Source organism: Convolutriloba macropyga, chromosome 8, assembly GCF_964194025.1.
Source record: "Convolutriloba macropyga chromosome 8, txConMacr16.3, whole genome shotgun sequence".
Classification (NCBI taxonomy): domain Eukaryota; kingdom Metazoa; phylum Xenacoelomorpha; order Acoela; family Convolutidae; genus Convolutriloba; species Convolutriloba macropyga.
The window spans coordinates 47,554,729-47,575,090 of NC_134475.1; the positions used below are offsets into that span (position 1 = coordinate 47,554,729).

At 36.1% G+C, this 20,362-nt stretch overlaps 1 protein-coding gene across 1 annotated transcript in view; it reads right to left on the reverse strand.

The window, feature by feature from the left end:
- The window catches only part of LOC142344155 (uncharacterized), an 83,228-nt gene that overhangs the window by 60,380 nt on the left and 2,486 nt on the right, over positions 1 to 20,362 (reverse strand). The window contains exon 2 of the mRNA XM_075395681.1: positions 16,598 to 16,838. Coding sequence (XP_075251796.1) covers positions 16,598 to 16,811 — 214 coding nt within the window. The 5' untranslated portion in view covers positions 16,812 to 16,838. The remainder of the gene's footprint in view (positions 1 to 16,597; positions 16,839 to 20,362) is intronic.

Here is a 20,362-nt window from a genome sequence, read left to right on the forward strand (position 1 = left end):
AATGGGTACTTTTCGTCCTTTTTGATGTATTACTCGATAATTTTTGTGAAATTTTGATTTGACCGTGTGGTTTTTTGATTTCCCAATTCGAGATATCAAATCAGGAAATTCCTTTGCCATTGATTTCTTGATTGCACAAGGTGGATCTATATTATTAACTTCAGAATGCGGGCAAGGCTTCTGAGAAATTGTAATACCTAACTGGTCAAAAAGGTCCCGTCCTAATATTGGTCTAAATCCATCGGATACAACTGTTATTTTCGCCTTCTGTATACTCCAATCATTGCATTTTACCGGCGTTTTCAAAGTACCAAGAGGTTGGACGATATCATTCGAAAATGACTTCAATTCCAATGGTCTTTTCTCCGACCATTGTGATTGAGCGCAATTGAGCATTATTTCTCTTGCGAGTGACATATTAATAATGGTACAACCACTACCAGAGTCTAGAAGTAAATCGCAGTTTGTGTTTCCAATTGTTAGTGTTAAATTTTTCAGTGTCAAATTTGGGGAACTCGTATTTTCAATAGTGGCAACGTAATTATCATCCGAAGAATCATAGTCTGAATTGATTTGCGCATTATAATTGATATAATTGACGTTTAGACTTTCCTGGCTAGAATTTTGATTAGATGTTTCTGCCGTATCTATATTGTTAATGCGATTAGTTTGTTGAGTGTTTCTTGAAGAATTAAATCTTCGACGACAAACTTTAGCGAAATGGTTTTGCAAACCACAGTGATTACATTTCTTACCCATTGCGGGGCAAACCTGACGATGTGTAGGTGTCCAGACTTGACCACAACCACGGCATTGACCAATGGATGCACGGTTTGTGACTGTTCTGCTTGATTGAGGTCCTCGTGCTCCCGCGCCGCGAAATCGATTGAATTGTTGTACTGTGTTTACCGTACTGCCAGTTGCGCCGTTATTAGATGAAATTCTTTGCTGATTCTGATTACCCATTTCCATGTTTACTGCAATGCTGAGTGCCCTCTCTGGTTCGACTGTGTCCCTTAGAAGCTCTCGCTGAATGTCATCGTCTAGCATGTTAGTGATGAAAATGTCCCTGATGATGGCTTCTTCACGGTTTTCAAAGTCACAGTTTTCAGCTAGTTCTTTTAAGATGCTGTAAAATTGCTCTACAGTCTCGCCCTTCTTTTGTTTCCGAGAGAAGAACACAAATCGATCGAATGTGATGTTTCTTGGGCGGATAAAGGCAATCTCCATCATTTCCCAGAGTTTTAGAGTAGTCAAATCATAAACGTTGTCGTGCGGGAATTTTTGTGTTAATAGTCATCTTCCTTCAGTACCAATACTGAGGTACAACAGGGACACGAATTTCTGATCGCACAGATTCCAAGGACGCTCCCCACATAGTATTCCCGCTTCGGTTATTTTTTGACACTTTAGTTCCCATTGTAGCTTCAGCTGGTTGTTTCTTACTCTACGTTCTCTTTCTGCTTCCTCGGTTGTGTCGTCAATCGGCATTTCGTACTTCGGTTCCACTGGTAGGCGAACTGACTATGGTTTGGGTTGAAGCAATGTGTCTATAGTTATGTTCTCGCGAGCGAGAATTGCTAGTTTTAATTGAATTCTCCATTTCTCCAATCTGATCGGTGGGTCTGAGGTTGGTCGTTCCCAAAATGGCTCTATCGACAGCGGTGTTTTTCTCGATTCTCGAGCTGACTGCGCCATGTCGTACAGATTTACAATCTGTAGATTTGAATTGTTTCGTAGTGCCAATTAGCGTCCTTTATTTCGGCCAATTTAAGAGTGAATTGGCGGAGCGAATTCAAGCTTTATTTTGTTATTCAAATATTGATTATTTGAGTTACAAAATTTAGGTTGATTTGGCGATGCGAAATCACGTCAACTATCTATCGGGTATTTCGCTTAGCGAAAGATACCAAATTTTTTATGCGTCTGAATTTAGACTTTGGCGGATCGAAATCTAGTTAAGAGAGAGAATCAACTATTTTAAATTACGAAATTGAGAAGAATGAAATTAGGCAAGATTAACAAAACTGCTTCACAAATTGTTCACAAGATAACATTACTAAATTGCGGCAACTGACAATCACGAGACAAGGTGAACAGACAAATGATCATGCATAGGATATAAACAAATTAACAAGTATGAAATCATCAGATTTGATCTTCAAAATTAAACTGAATAAATGAACAAATTAAAATAAGGAAATTGAACTAAATTAAGTTAAACAGAAATTGAACTAAATTGGTTGCACCAAATTAATGAACTCAAACTAAAAATGTACTATTGTACCACAGAACCATAACAAAGTGCTTGTTTTCCGCGGTATTTTGTCCCAAAATGAATCACATGATGCCAACAATTTCCCCCAATCTGTAACTTGAAGCAGCAAAAATTGATGCTGATTAAATTGGGTTTAAATAGATTGGAAGCTCTTTAAAACAGTGTTTTTTTCGTTTCTTTTCTAAAACTGCAAAAATAATATTGGTTGCGTCGAAAAATTAGGAAAAATAGAATTGGTAACGCCAAAAAAACCAATGAAAGCAAAGGCGATTAATTTGGTTACTAGTGTCATTGTTCATTATGTTTATATTCAGCTGTTATTTTTTCAGGTATCGAGTTACTAACGGATTGAAAAACATAAATAAAGAGTGTCTAAGGCAATCACTTTCTACAATGAAACATTTACCATTTGAAAAATTAAACGCAAGTTACCACTTGAAAAATTACCACTTGAAAATTTCCTGCAAAGAAAAAGTCTTAGTTCCACAACAATGTTCTGGTTATTTTGTGCGACTGCGTTACTGTTTAACATCACGCCACATGCGCCCAAAAACAACATCATTTTTTTGCTATTTGCTAGGCTTATTTGGATTATCTTCAATTGTCTCTTACGTTGTTTTTACCAACATAATTTTGAAAATTTGATATTTTATACTTTCCTTAGACAATTTTGTTTGTGTCCCTCTCCCCAAACTTCGTTGTGTGAAAAATATTCACAAATTTTTTCTGAATTATTAACCCACTGAAGTAAGGTCAAAATTTCCCCTTCGTTGTAATGCTAAATTGACAATGGAACGCTGTTAAGATGTAGTATAATAGGTATTGGAAACTTTAAAGCTCTTTTGAGAACAACGTTTTATTTTTACCAATAATGTATCTTCTAAACTGACCCCGTAAAAGGAGACCCAAGACAAGAATGATCTTGCAGCTTTATTCAGAAACTAACTTCATAATTAATAATGCTTTCAAATATTTTTTTCAGTGAATTTTGTTGATGGATCATTGCTGTCACCTAATAGTTGTTATTGTCATTTCGTGCTTACCGCCCAGAATGTTTCAGAACTGAACCTGCCTATTTCAATATTATCATTAAAAACCAGCACTGAAACAGCTTATTCACATCAAAATGTAGGTCATTCTGTCCAGAAAAAAATTCAGAAAAACTATTCAGAGTGTTCAACGTAGTTTCATAGTAAAAAACATTTCAGTGAATTTTTTTGAAAATGATGGAACTGACTGAGCAAAATGCAAAAAGCTTGCGAAATGCATGTTGAAAAATCACGTTACCAGTTAACAGCTAAATACATACTGCATACTGGTGCTGTTACTGATATTGGATACTGACACTGAGCGATTGGGGTGCGTTTGTGTGGGTTCGGGGTCCGTTTTGGTTCCGTTTCATAGAACGTGCTTTCGCACAACCAGAATAGGTATATTCTTGACCTGCCAAGTCAAATAGCAAATGTTTTCACGATCTCCCGGGTCACTCAGTAGGTTTGAATGCCTGGTTTTTTTCTTTTTTGCCACTTTTTTTCTCCAGTTGATATCAACATTCCTTTTTGATTTCAAAAATCTTAAGTTCTATGGTTTTTTTATGACTCTTAATTATAACCATGTTAAATTTGCTTTCAAAATGTCTCGCTACCTTGTCACTCAGAACTGTTTTGATCGATACCTGAAAAGCCCTCAACTGTCGGAATCACGAAAAAGGTGATATTAATTGTGTTGATCGGCAGCAATTGCGAACAGCTCTAATCACGGGGCTTCTATAATGGACCATTTGGACAATAATTTAGCTTCTATTCTGTTTCCAATTTCAGGTTTGCGAGGCTATAAATATTTAACGCCCGCGGTAGCAACTGAAAAGGACTACTACTGCTAAGGAACTCAAAAATAGGAGAAAAGGGTATTTTAATCTTCTACAGGCGTCCGTTTCAATAATACAATTTCATCCTTGCAACATGCGGAACCAAAAGTTAAGGGCAGTGACTTGAATTCATTTAACTCAAATGACAAAAATTTTACGATGCAAATTATAAAAATTGCTTATTTAGCGCTGTTGCGTTTGACTTGTTACCAGTCTTCGTTTTATTGCTAAATATTCACATAACAAATTTCATCTGTTTCCGGTACTATTTGGTATATTATGTACTATATGGTATAATTGTAACCCAGGTCGAGGTGGCCAGACCGAAGTGACCTCTGATCAGACCATTTTCGAGCGCACACGTGTTAACCGTGCACTCGAATTACATGGTCTGGAAAAGGCTTTGAGAGCACGTTTGCTTAGACAGTGGTCTGAAACTTGTCTGATCAGAGGTCATTTCGGTCTGTTGATGCAGTTGTGGGCACAGACTAGTCTGATCAGAGGCCAATTGGAGCTATTTTTTTTTGAGAGTTTCGTGTTTTTTTTTCACTGACAGATATTGTCTCTCCCAAGAGTCAACGATACAGCAGTATTTTGATCAGAGACCCATCGAGAGTCTGATGAGTTGATCGGAAACAAGGGGTCCAGCTGACAGCAACTGCCGGTCCCCTTTTGAAAGACTTAGGAATAACTGTAGATCAAGACGATTTTACAAAAAGCTGTCTAGGTTCATCTATTCAGTGAAAAACATGAATTAATGGCATGCTCAATAATTTTTTTCTGCATTTGGGTTTTCTTTTCATTGGCAATATGGAATTTGCCCCCTCCCAGTACGCTATGCTCCCCCATTTACAGTAAATCATTATGTAAAATATGGCACGTGCGTCTGTAGGGCGCAAATAATATGCGCCCACTAAGTTGGGGGGGGGCACAAACGGAAAAGATCCGGCAATACTTTTAGAACTGGCTTTTCCTTAGTTGAATATGTTACTGAAATCATCAATTTTCATGAAATGAATTCTTTATAACAATATTGAGAGATTTGTTCGTGTTCAAATCCATTCTCTGATAAACTCTTTTGAACGCACTGTAGTTTGATCAGAGGCAATTTCGAGCGCACTTTAGTCTGACCATAGGAAATATCGAGCGCACTTCAGTCTGATCAGAGGGGATTTCAAGCGCACATCAGTCTGATCAGAGGCGATTTCAAGCGCACTTCAGTCTGATCAGAGGCGCATTCGAGCGCACAATGGTCTGATCAGAGGAGGTTTTCAAGCGCACACGGAGCTTCGAGCGCACTATAGTTTGATCAGAGGACAAATCAGTCTGATCAGAGGCCATTTCGGTTTGAACCTCAACCTGTGAAGTCTCCAATAGAACATTACAAATTTTGGGTCATTTTAAATTGAATACGGAAATCATGAATACATTCAGTTAATGATTTTCTGAAAATTTATAAGGAATTACTGCTCTAAGTAATACAAATATCAGTTTGATATAATTTGATAGATTTAATACTTGATTTCTGATACTTGGTCGGTTGTACGTATTTTAACACTCTTTGTATGATTAAGCATCTGATCATTGGTCCGTTGAGTGGTCCTCGTCATCTGTTGAGTGGTCAGGACGGGTTTCCTTTTGTCTAATTTCTTCTGTGATTCTTCTAGCGCGTTCATTTAATCCTGGTGCTGTCTTATTGATAGCTGCAAGCTTTTTAGCATTATGCTATCACTCCCTCATCGAAGACGTTTGAGGAACCATGTTTTTCTATCGGGAGTCTAATTTGTGATGTCCTTGTGTTTTTTGCTTGTCGAGATCGCTTCAAATTCTACTCAATCGATGGTTATTCCTAGTTCTTATGCGGTCTTTATATTTTACTCCTCTTCCTGACTGTCTGTTTTCCCCGTTGTTCGTCACTTTCTGTCTCTGCACTGATGTTTCGTGTCAACTTTGGTTGTCTTGGATTCCCATTCCAAGTGCTCCTTCTGGTTGTTCTATCTCAATGATTGCTTGTTTTTTGGGCGAGATTCGTTGAATATTGGCTGATCAGAAAATTGGTTTCTTGTTCTTTTTGTGCTTTTTTTGTCCGAAATATTTGTATTGGGTAATGTGGCTTATTTCTCATCAAAATCTGCCCCTAGTTGCTTTCACGTTTTTCATTCGCTGCTGGTGTTTGTCTAATTGTTCCGACCCTCTTGAGGGGGGAGGAACTATATACTCAAATGGGTTTTTTTTTGTTCCGTGAATTTTCGCTGCTCGATATATTCATCGTAGAGAGTTGAGACTGGTATCATTCGAAAGCTCGTCCAGCGTAGAAAATGGAATTAAAAAGATTTTTTTATTTTTCGTTTTCTACAGAGAGTTATCGAGGTTTAAACTTCTGAGAAAAGAAAAGTGAATTCACGTTGTTTTTATTCGCATTTTCCGGAATTTTTGCCTAAATTTTCGTCAATTTTGCTAAAATTTGTTATAATTTTTAAAAATAGTGTCGTTGATTTTATTTTTGAAGACGAACAAGCATTGTTGATTGTTTTGATTTATTTTTTTGGTCAAAAAATCTGGATAAACATTTCAAAATTTAGCCTTTTTCATCAAAAACAGCACGAAATAAGCTACTTTAGTCCACTTTGATTAAATTTGCCGACAGTACACCCCCAAACAACACTCATACAATCTTTTTAGACTCAGATGGGAGCTATTTCTACTTCAGTGTCCGCTGAGAGTGCACTGTAGTTAAAACTTTGCCGTTTTTTGCTAACTTTACTCGTTGATTATCAAAAATGCAGAATTTATTTTGAGTTTTCAACTAATAAATTATCTATATCTACCACATTCGAAAAATCAATTGTTCCTAACGGACAATAAGTATTAGCAGGGTTAATTTTGGGCCATTCTTGGACTGTTAACATTCCAAAAAAAATCGGGTTGTAATCAGTCAGTCTTTTTTTTTAAAAAAAAAGACTTTTTTTTATTAATTAAGAACAAAACATATCAAATCAAAGCTCAGGCGTGATAGGTCCAACCAATTCGCTTGCTAAGCAGCTCCAAGCTATTACATTTAGTTTTTTAATTGAAAGTTTATGGTTGTTTCTTTTTTTAAAATTAATTGACTTTTCAATAAATAATGGCTTAATTTATTTTGTTATTTGCCAGTTTTTCACGTTTTCTAATTTTGTCACATTATCACATTATTGACAGTTCTCATGTCACCTTATTAGCATTCAGAATAAGGAACAATTGAACATATTAAAATCCTGAAAGATATACATCATCGTTTTAACGGCCTCGACGCCTCTTTCTTGAAGAAATCAATTGAATTATTTAATTTTGTCTCTAACTGTCATTTAAACTTTGTCGTTTCGGTCGTATGAAATTTCCTGTATAGTGATAGCTTTCATTGGCTTTTCATGGAAGAATAGCAGGACCGATATTCTGACAGTAGATAGCTGATGGCTTTCATGACTTTGAAAACAATCGTTTTCCAAAAATTTAAAAAAAAAACTTTTTAACATCGCACTTCTGTTCCTTTTATGTTTCTTTTTGTTACCTAATCTCGTTAGTTAATTACAGGTCAAATATGACATTATGGGTGTCAAAGGAAGAACAGGGATTGGTGTCCCAAAATCTTTTTTTAAGGAATTTGTTATGACCTTACTGGCTTCGACACCGGTTTTTCACAAAAAAAGTAAATTAATTTGATTTTTGTCATATTTGACGTTCTTTTTGTAGATGCAAGAAATATTCTGGATAATTACAGGTCTCGAGGGCTTCTTTTTCATGAATAAACGACCCTATTTAAATAGCTGTTTTTGTAATTAATGCCTTTCATGACATTGAATGTAATTTTGTTTCGAAAAAAAAATTAAAAGTATTACATACTTTAGCACTTCGCTTTTTTTCTTCATGTTACCTAGTCTTACTAATGAATGGCCACGTACTACATTATAGCTGTTTGAAGAAGGCGCAATCAAATATATTTTGAGAGCCAAAATTTGGTTTGACGGTTTTGACAGCGTTTTCTGGCAAGTTTCAATTCAAATTTTGTTTGTTCTTTGTTGTTCATTTTAGCCGCTTTAAAAATTGAATAAGGACAGGTCCTAATACCCTCCTATAGAAGCAGTGGTAATCGTAAATTTGTGGTAATATTAATTGATTCCTAATGGTTTTCATCACTTTGAAGTTAACTGTTTCAAAAAAATAAGTTAATTTTTTTAAATTACTGTTTTTGTTCTTTTTTGTATAATTGTCACCAAACTTTTTTATGGACTGGTCGCATATGTTTTCTGGTGATTTATAAGTTTTTTGTTTAGTTTTAGGTTTATCTGACGGTATGTTGACTTTGTTATTAAATTTAGTTTTTAAGAGGGACATAAATTCTTTGATGTAATTAATGTTTGTTGTTGTTGTTTGATTTTGCTGTTCGTCTTGACTCACTTTCTTAATATTGACATATTATAGCAATCTAATGCATCATTTTTTACTCCACTGAGTTATTTGCTTTGGAGGCTATCTTATCGTTCATACAGAATTTTTTGAAAAAGACTGGGGCTTTTTTGGGATTCGCAAAAAATAATTTTTGGGTTTTTCTATCTGTTCCTCATTTGGTAGACAATTATGCCAAAATTGTGGATGCGCGGGGTCGGAACCTTATGTGCCATCGCACATTACCGAGCCGCCTTGTTCTTTTTTATGTCCATTAGCTCTAAATGCAGCTTTTTAATGAACTGTTGTATTGCGAATTTCGAGAATGGCAACTTCGAAATGTTCGTCTTCTGCCTCAATTGCCGTTACAACATTGAAAAGCTCTCTGGAGATGTATTCAACTAACGCCAGTTTCTTGCATGGGGTGCGATTAGTTTTCAAGTCAAACGGAACCAATCTACCAATCAGATGAATCAGATGGTTCACAGTCAAACGAAACTTCTTACACTTTTTTTTGGTGCGTTTTGTTCTTTATCAATTGTGTTAAGCTTATCAGTGCTCTGTGAGCAAATTAGTTGAAACTGTTAGTTGAAACTTTCGACTATTCACAACTAATCGAAATGTTTGCTTATGTTTGAACAAACTATTCCAAGTAGCTCTAATTCGTTTGTACGTCTCACAAATGTTAGGGAATCGAGATTGGACTGCAACATTTTTCCATTTGTCGAGTACTTGTTCCATTGGTGCCCCTAGTCCAGGCATTTTAGTTTTCCCGGCAGATTACTGTATTAGCGTGTGGTTTCTGTTTTAGTGGAACTTTCCATTTTGATTGCCATTCAAGTTCTTCCAACAATACGAATTTGTTACACTTTTAGATTAGATTTTTAAATGCTTGGCAATGTATCGCCTGGTTTAGAATGAAATTATTAGATTATTAGTTGGAACTATTTCAGTTGTGTGGCTGTTTTTGTGAAGTTGATTTTTTAAAACGTCCGCTTTTCAGTGTACAGGCAATAAACCTGGTTTCGAAATCTCATTTCCTAGCTATTTTGCTATTTTTTCTGCGAACAAAAGCATTTCTGTAATTTTATTTACAAACTTTCTTCCTCCAAACTCTGCAAACACGTCAAGTTTTCCAAGAAATTCTTCTTGACTTCCTCTGGATAAAATTAATATGTTTTTTTTCGGAAACAGTGTTTAATTTCTAACCCGATTAAACTGTTGTCAATTGTGTTTTGGGAAATCTGCGGCCATATTTGTCAGCTTATAAAATCTGCTCGAAAATCTGCATTCCCTCTTTGTCTCCAATCGTGTTGAAGTTACAATATTGACTTGTTTCTGTATGCAATAGTGTCGTGGTCGATAACACGGGTCAAAGAATTCAATAAGTTGAATTTTAAATTAAATTTTGAACTTAAAATATACAAAAATTAGCTTGTATTTATAGTAGTTATCTATGCGAAAATATACAGAGAAAATTTAGATTAGCTAAAAATATTTTACATGATTGGCATGTGAATAGATCTTAACTCCGAATCCCGGAGGTGATTTTCTATTTTCATCTACATTTCATGAGAATCATAGAGGGCTTGGGTACAATCGAGTTCATTAGTTGGAGGTCGGTGGATGTTAGAATCTGGTTTCTGTTGGTGGGAGAATTTACTTCTGACATATGATTGATAGATCAATAAGATAATGATAGCGCCAAAACAAAATTAGAATTGAGTTTAGTTTTGTGGCCATTACTTATCGACAAAGCAATAAAGTTCGTAAGGTAAGTTCTTCTTTCGTTCTTTGAAACTTTAATAAAGAAAACTTCTAAGTTTCTTGAAGTTTATTTGTAACCATGACATCCTCCCCCCTATTTTAAGCAAGTTTGTGGGTATAGGTTCTCCAAATCTCTCGGGTTATTTTCTGTTTCTTGTTGATGTTGGTGAAGGCTCTGAGGTTTCAGATTGTTGGTGCCCTGCAGATGATGTGGCTGCAGAAGCTTCATCTTGAAGTGAAGATCCCACATCTGTATTCTGAAGTTGTTGTTCTGATTGAGATATGGTCTCCTCCACTGCTGGTTCAGTTTTCACATTGTCCTCGTCTAGTAGCGCAATTTGGTTGTCGCTCACTAGAATAGTCCGTGCTGAGTTTTCGGGCTGTATGAAAGATGTGTTCAAACCCTTCCTGATGATGAAGGTAGCAGGAACTGTCTTTGTCTTTTCGTTGGCCTTGAATAGAATGGGTTCGCACATGTCGAAATCTGCTCTTGCTGGTAGTCTCACTCTGCGTCCCAAAATGAAATCAACTGGAGTTTTGCCCCTCGTCTTTGAAGTGTTGCGATGTGTCATCAGTTCCCTTTTGCAGGAATGCTCCAAATGACACATTAAGGTTGGGACTCCACGCTTGAAGTGCCCGCTTCACTGTCTGAACTGCTCTTTCAGCTAATCCATTAGCTCTTGGATGATAGACGGGTGATTCCATTTTCTTAATTCCCAGTGATTCACACCACTGTTTATGGTCACCACTTACAAATTCAGTACCATTATCTGATACTAAATTTTTTGGTATTCCGAATCTTGCAAAGATTTGACTAAGATATATTTAAGCTTCTATCCAACCAGAACCCGCGTCAACACTTACTAAGATATTGCATTGGTCCTTAACATAACCCCAGTCCATGTGGAGTTTTTCCCAAACGTCGGCTTCTGACCACGTAGAGACTGTTTTCCCAGGCTAGGCCTGTTCATTTGACAATTCTTACATTAATGAACAGAGTGTTGAACGTCTTGGGTAATGCCAGGCCACCATGCTATCATTCTGATTGATGCCTCAGTTGCATTCTTCCCGGGATGTGTCTCATGCGCTTTTGCCAAAACCAAGTGTCGTAATTTGGGTGGAATGAAAGGAACAACACCTCTGAAGATGATTCCATTATGTAAAGTAATTGCATCTTTCTGTTGTTCGAATCCTTTTTCCGCTTCTGAACATTGTTTCCAATTCCTGCTTTTGATTCGTTTCATTATGTCCTGGAAGAGTCTGTTTGTTCCAGGTTCAGTTTTGATTTCTGCTTGGGTCACCAAATCACTCTGGGCAAAGTAGATGTTATTGATTGCGAAGCACACTCAATCGTTGTCCAATTAGTGTTCGTCAAAATCCAATCTGCTCAAAGCATCTGCATGGGGTATATGCTCTCCTGGCGTGTACTTCAACTCATAGTCAAAACCCATTAGAGCTTTTGCCCATCTTGTGATTCTCGCTGATGCTGTCTTTGGGATCTCCTCGTCTGGTGCAAAGAGATATTTGAGTCGTTTGTAGTCATTCTGTAGGGTAAATCGTCTTCCAAGAAGGAATTGTTTTAGTCTTGTGACCACAAACACAATTGCAAGTGCTGCCCGCTATATGTTCAAGTAATTTTGCTCCGCTGGAGTCGATTTTCTCGATACATATATGACTGGATGTCCTTCTTGCGAAAGAACCCCGCCATTGCTTGACTTCTGAACTGTAAGCTCTCGGTCATTTCAGTAACCGACATAGCTGGTTTTGCTTTAATATCGTCTTGTAGTCTAAGTTTTGCTTCAGGGTCCCTCAAACCTGAGATAAACTTTTTTTTACCAACTCCTATTCGGGGTTGGCCGCCGTTTTCAGTTTTTCGAAGTCACAATAGCGTGCTTCTTCTCTAAGACGTGCTAGAAAGTCGTCGTTTGACTCCCCTACACCTTGTATTACGGACAGAAAGCCCTTTCTGCCGTTACTACTCTCTCTTTAGGAGAAATATAATTTTGAATAGCCAATCTGATGTCTTTATACGGAGTGTCTATCAATTTCCTAGAACTCATTAGGCTCCTAAGTTTAATAATTGCATGTTGCCCGCACATACCAAGGAAAAGATTGGTTGCCTGTAAGTCTTGTACAGTACTATTGTTGTTGACCTTGTCCTCTTTCTTCTCTGCGCGACATTTCGCCACAAAAGACAAATTTTCTGTAGATCGAAAATTCGTCTGTCTGTAGCTGGTCTGGACACCATTGTCGTGGTCGATAACACGGGTCAAAGAATTCAATAAGTTGAATTTTAAATTAAATTTTGAACTTAAAATATACAAAAATTAGCTTGTATTTATAGTAGTTATCTATGCGAAAATATACAGAGAAAAATTAGATTAGCTAAAAAATATTTTACATGATTGGCATGTGAATAGATCTTAACTCCGAATCCTGGAGGTGATTTTCTATTTTCATCAACATTTCATGAGAATCATATAGGGCTTGGGTACAATCGAGTTCATTAGTTGGAGGTCGGTGGATGTTAGAATCTGGTTTCTGTTGCTGGGAGAATTTACTTCTGACATATGATTGATAGATCAATAAGATAATGATAGCGCCAAAACAAAATTAGAATTGAGTTTAGTTTTTTGGCCATTACTTATCGACACAGTAATAAAGTTCGTCAGGTAAGTTCTTCTTTCGTTCTTTGAAACTTTAATAAAGAAAACTTCTAATTTTCTTGATGTTTCTTTGAAACCATCACAAATAGTTGTTCTCTAAATGCGTACTTTAAATCTATTCAGCTAAACAATGCGACCCTGTCCTTGTTCTCAGACCGCCTTTCTGTGCCACGTTGTCCAGTAGTGCCGTTTCGTGCTTCATTTGCATTTTATTCTTGTGATTCGATCTGTACATTATTTTTTAGTTCATTATTGATTTGATAGATTGTCTATTTTGACCGTAATCACAATTGGGGCTATGAAGAGCTGGTAAAAGCAGGTTTCCAATTTGCCATTATGGCAGATTTTTAACAAAAGTTGTTCTTTTTCAATCCTTGGCTGCAAGGTAAATGATATCCCGTGACTTTTTAGTTGAATTAATCTATGTTTTTCATAAAACTTTGATTTTAAGCTATGGTTCTTTGCTTTGCCGATTCGCGTGAAGGAGCATCGAAACTTGGTTTTTATTTCGGAGTGCTTGGTCAATACTGTATTGATACTCAATATTGTATTGGTCAATATTGTATTGAATTAAAGTCTTTTTTTTTTAGTTTTGAGATTGTTATTCCAAGGCTCCGGAACTGGTTTCTACCAAAAATGTCTTGTTCCACTTCTTAATACTCAGTTCTAACTGCTCAAAAACTGGGGGTTTTGCTGATTTCTTTAGTGCGAAATCTTTGGGCGTTAGAGTTATTGCGTTTTCTCAGTCTTAGAGGAACTGTGAATCCAGAGATGGCATTTTTTCAGCAGTAGTCTATATAGCTAAATTCCATCAATTTGCAATTGTATTTTGTCCTCTTCCACTAAAAGCTCTTTCATTATTTCAATCATCATTTCTACAAATTCTTGCTCTTGGCTCTATTGGCTGTTTTGCCTTTTTTACTCTATTTTTCGATTGGATAATTTTCATCTCAGCAAAATGATTTAGTGATCCCTACTCATTACATTTGTTCTGTCATTGTGCTTGATGTTTTGTTCTTATTTCCGCTTGTTTCCACAGACCCGGCTCAGTTTATCTCTCTCCGTGGTGTTGGGAGTTGATTTCCTGAACGTAAGGTGGTTTCTCCCGTCTATTTCCCATACCTGCGCAAAAATCGCTGGTGTGTATCAGTTTTTCAACGAGGTTGATATATGTAGGTTTTTTTGGTCAGCTAATTACGTAAAGCTGATTCCAGTGAACCCTATGAGCTTAATGTTTTCCTTAGAAGTTCCATTTCTAAATGTTTATCTCTCATACTGCTGATAAATTTATTTTCTTGTAATTCGTCTTCAAACGTGCCCGGCTGACCTTTAATGTACCAGTTCTTCTGTAGAGCAATAAAATTGATCAAGAGTTTCAATTATCTTCTGTTTTCCTGTTCAATAACAGATCCCATCAAAAGCAATGTTACGCTTTGTTTGAAAGGTTTTGTTTCAGTCTGTCTGTGAATTCATTGAGTGGCGGGGCCAGGAAATCTGTATGTGCGAATTTTCTTTTGAAGAGTCTCTCCCCCCCCCCCCCGATCCCAATGCTGATATCCAAAAGTGACTTTGTCTGCAAATTTAATAAATGAAAAAGGCTAGCGCTAAGACTTTTAATAATAGAAGAATAAGTAATTTACTCAACGGGAAATGTTCGTTTTTTCTTTAGTCTAATTTAACCTTGGCTACAAGCGGATCCAAAAGATAAGAGCAGTGACGTGAGCTCATTTAGGTTAAACGGCAATGTGTTCAAAGAGCAAATAGTACGTGTGTAGGGATGGTACTTAATTGTCGGCTAAATTTATTTGTCGCATTCTAATTGTCGCATTAGTTGTCGCTTAAATTTCTCGGCAGAGCTGACCAACATTTTCCTGACAACCTTTTATTCGGCTGCGCATTCTGTAACTCAATTATCGTTCTGTACATCATGCTTAAATGCGATCTAAGACAGGAGATCCAGAAGTGTATACATAAATAAAAATATAGTGTATAAAAAAACAGAAGTGTATAAATATAGACTTTCCACAACTATGTCGATCTAGCCGAATGGGTGTCTGACAGAATAAGAAAAAAAAGAAAGCTGAATAATTCCCGTTCTCTCATTGTTCAGTTTTAAAAACAGTAAGTAAAACTCAGTTTTCCAGCACTTTTTGCAAAGTAACGAAGGTCTGTCCTTAGTCGCAACTGCCCTCATCCCCCTTCTTATTTCGGTAGTGGGAGCTGCGGACACGGAGAGGCAGAGTGAAGCACAACCCAATCGCAAAATATAGATAATAAAGCAACGACTACTGATTTAATTCGGCATTTCTTTCATTGTACTTTAATTTAACCATTCAGGTTGTTGTCCCATAAACTTCAATCATTCAGCTAGAATTCTCACTTTTTCTCTGCTAAACGCCCATTCGCTTAGAATTCCTGGGTCCGCCAAATAGCTTTAAGAATATTTCCATTATCCATTCTGAATGAGAGATGACCTCGAATCTCGGTAATCACATTTTGCCATGCTTTAAGATGGGGTGTGAGCATGACTTATACAGAAAAAGAAATGGTTATCATTTTTGGATAATCTATTCCCATGATCGGTTGTGATAGATTCTGTCCTCTGCTGAATGTCAGCTAGGCTCAACAGCGAGGGGACTGTATTTCCCCGAAGATCGATTAAATGAAATGAAACGGTTTTTTTGGTGAAGAGTGCGCTACGTTGTCACTCTGCTGCTTTCAAATTTTTGCTCTTTTACGCTGCTGAAGTTAGTTTGTCTCAAAAATAGTTAATTCTCAATAAGGCCTATAATGTCAGTTCTGGTTCTCATTTTAAGAGAGGTAAGAAATCACTTGCACTTCTATGGAAAGAACAATCTCAAGACCGTTTATAATAAGAATTATAAAACTTGTAACATATATTCCTTGTTCACTGCCCAAGAAAACTTTTTTAAAATGCACTCATTACTCCCACTAGTCTGAGCAATGTAGACAGTGTTTTTGAAGCGTTCGCTTATTGTAACTTCATAGGACACGCTATAGAATAATAATTAATTTACTCTTCGGGAAGTGTTCGTTTTTTCTTTAGTCTAATTTAAACTTGGCTATGTGCGGATCCAAAAGATAAGAGCAGTGACGTGAGCTCATTTAGTTTAAAAGACAATGTGTTCAAAGAGCAGTTAGTACGTGTGCAGGGCTGGTACTAATGACCTTTTATAAGTCTGTGTTTTATTGCTAAATACTCACATGGCGATTTTGATCTGTTTCCAGTATTAAACATTTGGAAACTATGTTAATTTCCTTTTATAAGTGATAGGCTCCAATATTACATCTTGTACCTCCAATTTTTTTAAATCAGATTAAATTGTTTGGTAATAACAATACCTTTGTCAAAGATTAAAAAATAAATGGATAGAATCAGCCATCATTGGTTCATCTCCCGCAAATTCACCGTGTCTTCAATTTGTGCCTAATAAAATTGCACAAATGCGTTTACAATTCAAAGAAGTCAATCACCAACATGGAAACGTTCTCTATGACAAGTTAAAATTATTAGGGGGATTATATACGACTCCGGGTGGTTCGAAAAAGAGTAGATGCAAGATGTTTTTTTCTCACCTTGTACCACCAATATGGGCATGTAGAAAACCCACAAATTGAGATTGAAGTAGTAATTCCTAGCTTCCATATACATGCTCTTCTGTGCATTGTATTTATCAGATAACTGTTGCAACAACTTTTTCGGGTCCCCCAAATTCGTTTCGTCATCTTCCTTCAAATTGGCAGCTAATTGGAAATCGGGAGCGACTCCTTGTTTGTGAGAAATTGCCATCAATGCCAAGCCAAGTTACGAATCTGTCTTTAAAACATGAGAAATGATTCGTTTTTGTATAATATCACAATCCATTTCTGGAGGACATTTGGAGGAAACGGTCACAGTCCTTCTAACGACTATGATGATTTTTAGGTTCATATAGCCTTATGGAAAAATTGATCGGTTTCGATGCATTATTTTTTGGGAAAAAAACCATTTTTGAGCGTTTCCCAAAATCTTAGCTGCAAGAACTCCTTCCTTATCGAAGGCTACTCGAAAAGTATCAGAAGGTTGAGAGAGAACAACCTAATGTAAATTGTGAATAAGATAAGCTTGACATAGCTTGACAAGAAGCTCTACTTCTTCAACGTATACGTGGCTAGAAAAAAAAACCTTGAAGAGCGAGAAAGAAGATGGGAATGGGTTACAAGCGATGACCAAGTGCGAGAACTTAAGACCTGTTGGTGTAATGGTTAATACCCTAAGTTTGCAAGTAAGAGATTCTGGTACAAATCCTGTACCGGTTTATTTTTACAGTAGTTGCGCCTGCTTAGACCCCCTAACAAAAATTTTGTTTCAAGAGTTATGTGTCCTCGGGACTAAAAAATGCAAATAGCGATCGGAAATTTACATTGCCAGCCACCACCCATACAGACTAATGTGGAATACTTAGTCCAGTGCAGCAATCAAATTACACAAAAGGCATGTTAACATGTGTAAAAAGGGCGCAATGGCATGAAATGTCGACATAATCCATAGAATAAACATAGGATTATTAGGAATCGAGCGACAAACATTGTCAGTTAGATTCCACAGCGTTGAATTGAATTAAGTTCCTTGAAAACAGTTTACAACTATTAAATATGAACGTTTTCAAGAGGTACGTCAGATAAGCTTTACAGCTCGTTTAGGTGACGTCCCTTTTGAAATACTCATCAATTATATTTTACTTTCCAGAAAATTAAAAACGAGTAAGACTTTACCTCGGCCGCTAATCAACCAAAAATTAAAGTAAAAAAGACTGACTGTCGAAAAGGTAGTTCTTGAAAAATTTGATCTACTAATATTTTGAGCTGCTTTGAATTCATTTTCTGAATTTCAATAACTGAGTGAAAGAGGTAATTCGATTTGCAAAAATTATAAGTCATAGTCAGCCTTAACCGCAGTGAGTTTCCAAGTGCTGCATTTTTAAATTTGACCAGCCCTATTAAACTTTTTTTGAGGTTCCGTGTGTGGTATTTACAGGATGACACGTTTTCAAGATCAATGAAAGAGCAAGGAGATCTCTTTGCAATTTCATCAACAGTTTCCTTCAGAAGTTCAAGAAAGTATAAGTCAAAAACAGTGAGTTTTTTGTGTTTTTTGTAGTAATGTTGAAGGCTATCTGTACGCTTTCGATAGAAGATGGCTCGCAAAATTCGTTGGCAGATATCAATTTTTGTTAGTCTCTTTTTGTTTGTGCAGCCATAAACCAAAAGACCGTAAGAGATCACGTGCTTAGCATAAAACTGTATCATTTTCGAAATTGGATTATAGTCGCGAATTCTATAGAAAACACCGCAGATGCTGTTTAATTTGTTCACAGTTTGTTGAATATGAAAGTCAAAATTCAGTTTTCTATCAAGAGTTATACCTAAACATTTCACAGATTTTTGTAGTTCACAATCGGGCAAGATTGGGTTCAAATTAAGCCCTAAGCCTTTACCAAAATACATCAACTGAGATTTCTTAGAATTAACGCAAAGTTGGTTTTTATTGAACCATGATATCGCCTCCGCAATGCTATCTTTAAAATTTGTTTTAATATCTTTTCCTCCACAAAGTATGTTGGTATCGTCAGCAAACAATGTGGTTTCCAAATTCTGCATATTTGTTGGCAGATGATTTTTAAAAATTAAGAAGAGGAGTGGGCCAAGCACAGAGACCTGCGGGACACAATTTGAGGTAGGACTGAATAATTTTTGTAAAATGGCACGTAAAACCAAAAATTTCTAGTTTTTTGAGTAATCGTGAGTGATCAATGGTATCAAAAGCTTTTGTTATATCAAGGAAAACTGATGCACAAGGGTTTTTTTATTCATTCAATTATTTCAGTATGGCATGAATACATGATTTTTTAAGCGAAAACCAAATTGTCTACAAGAGAAGTTTGTTTTTGGAGATAAAGTTAAGCATTCTTCTGTAAATAATTTTTTCGAAATTTTGCTTATTGTTGGTAGCAATACTTTTGGTCTATAGTGTTCGAGGGAAATCCATGTTCCCTTTTTATGAAGTGCCAACACTTTTGCAATTTTAAAGCACTGCGGAAAAGTATGGCTCTTTATGCAATCATTGAAAATGTCAACTAGCGGTTCAACTATTACAGGTAAACATAACCGAAGAACCATGTTAGTGATTTGATCAAAAGCGCCAAGTTTTTACAAAGAACAAGACTTACAGTACGTTTGTACTATAAATAAAAAATGATTTGTGGAAACAATAACTGCGTTGGCGTTGCTGTAATATAGGAATTTCAGACAAAACTTTTTCAGCAAAAGTTACAAAATAATCATTTAAGTGATTAGCGTCCAAATCTACATCTTGCTGCGTCTGTTTTTGTAATTTCAGAATTTTTAAGGTATCAAAAACTGTTTTGCTATTTTTCTGATCTGTCAACCGCAAAAAATATGCTCGCTTTGATTTTCTAATTTTGCTTGTTATTTCATTTCTCAAAGAAAAATATTTCTCTCTGTCTTCCGGTTTATCAGACGAAACACTTTTTTTTTTCAGGCTTGATCGCCTTTTTTAAGAAAGTTCTTAATTTCTTTATTGACCCAAGGACATCTGTTTTTAGTTGTAACTAATTTTTTCTCTGGCGCGTATCTGTTTAGAGTTTGCATAATGGTCGATACTAAAAATTGACTTTTGTCCCTGATTGATTCCGTTGATTTTTTCTTCGAGTTTTGATCTAACAAAAACAAAAAGTTTAGCAGTTTTTGGTCAGTCAATTGACTCAGATTCCGGTGTTTTATAATTCTTTTTTGGTCAAAAGAGTGCAACCAAAAGAGAACTTAACTCGAAATTGGATAACGATCTGAGATAGAAATTTCATACGTTTTGCAAACCAAATCATCATCGGTTATAATATGATCTATGCAAGAAGAACTGAGATTTCTTTTTCGAGTTAGTTCATTTTTTTGGATTCAATATCAGAGCGTTTCAATTATTTCACAATATTTTTTCTTCATTGATGATTGTTGTAAGATATTAATGTTAAAATCGCCGAAAAATATGGTTTTCGAAATTTTGGTTCGCAGAAAATGGAGCATTGATTGAAAGAAATTTAAAAATTTATCCAGATTTGCTGAAGGAGGTCGGTAAAGGACACAGATATAGCCCTTCACTTTATTTTTTTCTTTGATTGACAGAATTAAACATTCCTGATCCATTTCATAATCTATTAAGCTATATGAAATTCCTTCTTTCAAAAATACAGCAACGCCGCCGCCTTTACCAATTATTCTTGGTTTTGATACAATTTTTTGAAATCTCTGCAAACAGTAAAAATCTAAGGGGTCACTTGGACTGAG